This window comes from Pundamilia nyererei, unplaced genomic scaffold (genome assembly GCF_000239375.1).
Source record: "Pundamilia nyererei isolate P.nyererei 1_Seehausen unplaced genomic scaffold, PunNye1.0 scaffold00083, whole genome shotgun sequence".
Taxonomy (NCBI): Eukaryota; Metazoa; Chordata; class Actinopteri; order Cichliformes; family Cichlidae; genus Pundamilia; species Pundamilia nyererei.
Genome location: NW_005187484.1, coordinates 1,362,021 through 1,368,569, shown reverse-complemented (window position 1 = coordinate 1,368,569; position 6,549 = coordinate 1,362,021). Strand labels below are relative to the sequence as shown.

At 40.2% G+C, this 6,549-nt stretch overlaps 1 protein-coding gene across 1 annotated transcript in view; it reads right to left on the bottom strand.

The window, feature by feature from the left end:
* serpine2 (serpin peptidase inhibitor, clade E (nexin, plasminogen activator inhibitor type 1), member 2) overlaps positions 1–5,991 on the bottom strand; it is an 8,027-nt gene extending 2,036 nt beyond the window's left edge. The window contains exons 1-6 of the mRNA XM_005738341.1: positions 5,599–5,991; positions 4,328–4,606; positions 3,987–4,214; positions 3,374–3,571; positions 525–723; positions 347–444 (exon numbers count right to left, since the gene is read on the bottom strand). Coding sequence (XP_005738398.1) covers positions 347–444; positions 525–723; positions 3,374–3,571; positions 3,987–4,214; positions 4,328–4,589 — 985 coding nt within the window. The 5' untranslated portion in view covers positions 4,590–4,606; positions 5,599–5,991. The remainder of the gene's footprint in view (positions 1–346; positions 445–524; positions 724–3,373; positions 3,572–3,986; positions 4,215–4,327; positions 4,607–5,598) is intronic.
* Between the last annotated feature and the right edge of the window lie 558 nt (positions 5,992–6,549).

Here is a 6,549-nt window from a genome sequence, read left to right as displayed (position 1 = left end):
ATCCCCATCTGCTGGAAAGCTGATGGGGTACTTTCCTAGGGAAAATCCTACAAACTCTTGGCCAATTACACCACAGGGTGGCACTAGAGCTCTTCATCCCCATCTCTTCTCATTCCAAACTTTCAAGAAGATGATGAATGGCAAGACAAGAGGAGCAGTGATTCAGCGTTTCACAGTCAACTACGATTCAAGCTCCTTACTGGCCATCAGTGACTCTCTGTAAACAGCCAACAATCCATTCATACTTCCAGGCTCTGCTCATATCTAAATAGACTGGATAAATACTGTGGTGGTGCAAGAGAACATGCGTCAGCGTCTGGTTTGCAGTGACTTTGCTTTCACTCACTGAGATGTCTGAAGTCAGCTTTGCCCTCACTGAAAATGTTCGTGATTCCCAGAGCTGAAAGTGGATCCTTCAAATCCACCTCTGCATCAGCCGTAAACCTGAGAACACAACGTAACAGACAATGTCACCATGTATCAAATTTGAAGGGACATTATATTTATGTGCGTTTGTGCCTTACTTTGGGATGAGCAGGCGGACTTTCCTCATGTGCATCAGTTTGGTCCAGCTCTGCACTGTGGCTGTGCTGATGTGGGGAATGACACGAGACAGAGGGGTGTCCTCTTCAGACGGGAGAACGATTAGCATGCTGATGGTGTTGCCATGATAAGGAAGCTCAATTACCTTGTATTTGAGCCCCTGGGGTGTGGAGGCTAGGCCTAGCAGAATACAAAAATCTGAAGTTAGAATGCTGCAAAACAGACTTCCATCCCATCCACATTATCTTTCTACCAACCCTGCACCAGCCATCACCATTTTCGTAATAATGAAGTTTACCATGTACACAATGGTCAAATACAAATAAAATCTAAAAGACAAGTAAACACTAAAAGTACCGAACGCCACACACACATCTGTAATCGCCCTTTTAGCACAGCACACCATGATGACCCTCAAAACTTTCTCCTGGATCAATGAGTTTTAAGTTAAACTATCTGTAAGACAGTCACCATTAATTATCATTATTAACAGAAACATGAATTCTGCTCTCCCACAGAAAATTATAAATGCCAGTCGAAGCTCACCGTTTTATACTGAATGGTCCAGAAGGAAGAAAGTTAAGGTTTTCAAAATATTTTATGGGGGAATTAAGGAAATGAAGATCAACAAAAACATCAACCTATTATTTTACTTAATTACTGTTGTATGTATAACTTTGTATTACCTCACATTATGAGGCCTTCAGTATGGTGCTATAGTACTTGATGTTTATAGTTAAGTACTACAGCATATGTTTGTATGTACTTTGAGCTGCTGCTGTAATTTCCATTGTGGGCTCAATCCAGTACCCATCCATCAGCTTAAGGTTAATTCGAGGCAAAGACATTAATAAAACAGAACACATTCTGAAGTGTTTGATGTGTGACAAAAAAAAGGAAAAGGAAAAAAAAAGACAGAAAGAAAGAAAGAAAAAGAAAGAAAAAAGAATGAAAAAACAGGTTTCATCCCATGGGGATTTTTCTCCAGTTCTTTCTTACTTTATTTTAACAAGCAAATTTGCCAAACTCCAGATTTTGCCAGGACTTTCCACTGAACAACTCTGAATTTGTGTGGGTAAATGTTTTTGTTTAACCACAATGGTAATCAGTGATGGTTATCACTTTCTATTTAGTCTGGAAGCAGAAAATCCCTGGCTTCCTGAGGACAAACATACTCTCCCAGAAAAGACCCATGAAGAACACCAACTGTAAGAATACTGTGTTAAATTAGCTAATAAGGGGGTATAGCATAAGACATATGCATGGTACAGTTTTTGCAGCTTTCAGCATTTCACTCAATTCAAATATGTCATTAACATTGCTTAAAGTTTGAGACAGCACTTTATAGCTTTTAAGTATCACCTTTTCGTGCAAGTAGATACTCTTGAATGATGTACAAGAACAGCAAATGTGGAGCTGAATCAAAGCACATAACATAAGAGCAGTACCACACCAGAGGTATCAAGACTCCCTCCCATTTTCAGGCTGTATATGCTTATTACACCAACCTACCTATTACAAAGTCAGATTGCCAAGTAAGTGTAAATGCCATCATAGCCATAAAACATTACTGTACCAGAACCACTACATTCTAGTGTTTTCTTTAGGACCCACCTGCTAGCTTGAAGACAATAATCCAAGCAACAGACTATCAACACTAAACTCAAAACACTTTAGGACACTGAAGAAAGTTAGATATCTGTAACTTGCAGCTTAACACGGCCTTAGTTCAAGAGCGTCTGTCCACAGCACTTGCGGGCCACCACAACTCTGACAAGTCACCTAAATATAGACCTCTGACTGGTGTATCATTTCATTTCACACAGGACTAAATAATATCCTACAGAAGTGGCATGTCCAAGTCCTTAAAATACAAAACAAAAAAACCCAACTCAACACAAACTCGCATATGAACCATAAACTGGCAGTGACTGCAGCTGCATTATAATAAACCTGAAGTGCAATAATTTGGCAGTAGATGATGGCAGATGAGGTCTATTATCAATGAAGGCTGTACAAGGTAAAGTTCAGAGAAGCATCAGGTACTGAAAGAAAAGTGAACCAACCCAATGTTATGATGAAGTTATGCTTTTCATTATTTTCTGTGACAAATAACTGACTCTGGTGCAGTGGTTTTCCTATTAAACAAGGTCAACAAGGTGTAATATAAGTAGGACATAGTATATAAAAAATTGGAAAGGCAAACGCTCATGCTGCTCTAAATATGCCATTTCCCAGCTTTTTTTTTCCTATTCTTGACTGCATGATGCAAATGCGCCAGATTGGTCACTTAAAATACACCGTGCCGGCTGTGAGCACAGAAGCCCCACTCACCAGTGGGTGAGCTTTCTTCTTCCAATCACAAGAAGGCTTGCTAAAAAGGGCAGTGAGAAGAGGGACACCAGCTCGTTTCCAACAATGGATGAGCTGAGGAGCTGCACCAAGGTCCAGTATATGATAAATAGGACTTATTCTGAACTCTCAAATCATAAAACTACGTTAGTAACATAGAACAAATATATGGTGCTGACAAAACTGAACTTCTGTAAACCCCACACCACAGTAATGTAATGGTTGATAAGCCAAGAGAGACTTTGTAGCACAAGCATTCATAGTAGCCAGTTCATTTTTACTAGTCTGTAGCCAATGTTGCAGAAGAGCTTTCTAATTATTGCGAAAATGTATCTAAAGGTTGCTTTGCAGTGGAAAGCAATATAGGCTGATAGTAATGTAGAATAATATGGCCTTTTTTTTTAGTATCATGATTTATCTAAAACACTGACTGCTCTTTTAGACACATTTAAATGCTTAGTCTCACATCACCACTCACCTATGTTAAAGATTGATAGCTGCGACATCATTGGAACTTTAATATCGACTCCATCGCCCCGGGTGAAGGTCCTTATCTTGGTGTTCTCAGGCTGGAAGCGAGACTTCCACAAGCCTTTGAAGTAGATGGAGTTGACAACGACCAGACGGGTCAGAGCAGGATCCAGCATGTCTGCTTTGATCAAGCTGGGGATGTGACCTGGATAAACATAGGAGCATTATTCCATCAGCAAGGTTTGATTTAAAAACCAACACGTCATGTCTTTTGTATTTATTTTGAGACAGAGAAGGTAAAACTGTATCACCATGTAGGGGCAACCAATCAATACAGCAGAAAATTTAGTGCATTAACAAGTCAGACGTTTTAGAACAGTCCTGCAGTATTTTCAATGTGTTCATGCAGAAAAGGAAAACGATCTTGTAGGTGACAATAAGCCTTGTAGCCAAGTATACAAAAAGTCCAAAACATGGATGCAGAAGTCTCCCCTTCCTTAGGTAAAACCAGTCCTTCTGCACCCACTTTAGGGAAGGAATGCCTACACTCTGAGACTCAACTGCATTCAAAGATGGAAGTTTAGTTTCTGTATACAGCTATAATTGACAGCCACTGTTACCTTTGGTTTTATTGTTGACCCACTCATTAATTTCATCGGCTGCTGCATCAGGGCTGCTGAAGTCCAGGCTCCTGCTCTGACACTGGAAGTTCTCTTTGTTGGAAGTCACAAAAGCCTCCTGCATGGGGAAATCCTTCTGGCTGAACATAGCATTTGCGATCAGCACGATGTCCTGGTTGGCTTTGCCCGTCAAGTTCTTATGCAGCTTCTTCAACATCTTGTAAGGACCTGTGCAAACCAGGTAAACTTTTAACTGTTCCTCAACACCACCCAAGGTTTTTATACGTTAGGCTAAAAACTGTAGGACTCAGAAGACATCTATAGCCTGAAATAGTCCTTACCATTTTTCTTGTAACGGAGAGCATTAAGGATTTGCTTCCTCGTGTCCCCGTGGGCTCCAGATAACAGCATGCCAAGGATTGAAGCCACCCCATGAGGCGAGAGCACCACATTTTCCAGGGGCTTGGCATGAACTACTTGCTGAAACACCTGGATGCCGAGATCAGAGCCCCTTTCACCATAAGATGGTGCTTGGGACAGCACCCCCTTATGGCTGCACAAGGCCACCAATGCACAGAGGCACAATAAGGACATGTGCTTCATTTTGATACTTGCAACACCTACATAAACATTAGGAGAGGCAATTAGGATGACATTTATTTTACTTGAAGAAGTCACCTACCACTGCATGCATTTTCTAAACGACTTCCATAATAGATGGTTGTGACTCATGAATAAACACATATACCTTTACTCCCTCTTAAAGCAGCAAAATCATTCATCCAGTGTTGCAAGGTCTGACTAACTCTTACTCACTGTGTCTAAACATCACAAGCTATCCCTAGCCAGAACACTTGAACTGCACCCTTCGTTCCTTTTAATTTGAGCTCAAAATAAGATTTAGGAACATTTTGGGGAAAATGCTTCAGCCTAAAACTGGCCACAAGAGCCAGACTCAATTCTCGGTGAGGACTTACTGAAGAGGTGCAGTATTTGCAGTGTGAACATAAATTAGGGCAAGTTGTATAGCTGCCACGTTTATTCACCAACTGGGGCGTGCTGTTAATAATAATAATAATAATAACAATAATAATAATAATATTGCTGAGAAAACACGGAAATGGATTTAACATGCAGTTTTCAAATGATCAACCAGAGTGCTTTTATAAAACATCGTGTTCAGAAGTTTGACGCACTCAGCCACAATATTCCGCAACTGTATCTGGTGAGGAAATCGCAGGAAGCGTGAACATTAACTTATTAATTTGTGCAATAGAGGTGACCCCCACCCGTCAAACATTTAAACAACTACCAGTCCAGTTTTAAAGTGCTTTAAGAAAAACAACAAAAACAATACAAAACAGGTCACGTGAACACAACTACAATTATGCAGAACGACAATTAACTTCCATTTGGTTCTTTGAAAAAACAAAAACGACAAAATATTTTCCCGCTAGGATGCGGGCATGTTTTCTTATTTTATTTCTTTGAATTAGATGCAATGCTTGAAGTCAATTAAAATAGCTACGTGTGTTGACGTTTAAAAATAAAATTCCGTTAAAAAAACAAAAACCAACCCCCCCCCCCCACACACAAAAACGCTAGTCCTTACCTAACCCGAGGGGCTTCGATTAGACTTGTCCCGCAGGTGAAATTGCAGCTGGTATTAGTCCGCTTTTTCGCTGCCGTTCAAACGACAACTCAAGTAGTTAACCCTCAAAGTCCACGAAGAGAGCTCTTACTCTGGAGAAAGTTACACCTACTAGTGACTCCACCGCAGTTCCAAACAAGAATTTATCCTACTGTGAACCCCGCCTTCCAACCGAGCAGCCGTCTATTAAAACAGACATCCGTGTCTGTGTCAAACACGGATGTGCGTCCGCTACACCTTCAAAGTAAAGGTCAGAAAAAACCCTAAAGATTGTCGTTTTTAAACTCATAATTTAAAATGAGATGCATCCTCATAATTTAACAAAGTTGTAGCTCACATTTCTCCGATAAGCAAAAGGAGATTAGATAATGTTTACCTTCATGAAGCTACTTCCGGTGATGGCTTGGCCATCCAACTTGACACATCAGGAAGTGTGGTAATGTTTAAAAGCAGTATGAAACGTGCAAAAATAGCGGTTTGTCATATGAAATGGAGAATTACGGAGAGCCTACACTTTACCCTGATGAATATCAACATCATCAAAAACTGTCAATTACTACGTAGACCCTTTCAAAGTGTCCCTAAATATTTCTAAGACTAACTATTGCTTAGTCTTTTCCAGTTATATTTATCCAAACTACATTTCACAGAGAATTTGGAAAATATATGCCCATACGAGAATTTTTTTTTCTTTCTGATGGGTGTATGCAGCTGGAAAGTGTCTCACACACACACTTAAACACACCTGAGAAGAGGCCGAGTTTCAATTACATCCCTGCTACTGCCAAAGTGAGGATTAGGAGTAGGTTACTGAAGGTTTGAATTACAGGGGATTAAGGGAGAGTGAGTAATTACTGCTAAAGACATCATAAATGTTTACCTCGACACACTGGACAGTGATCTGTCACATAA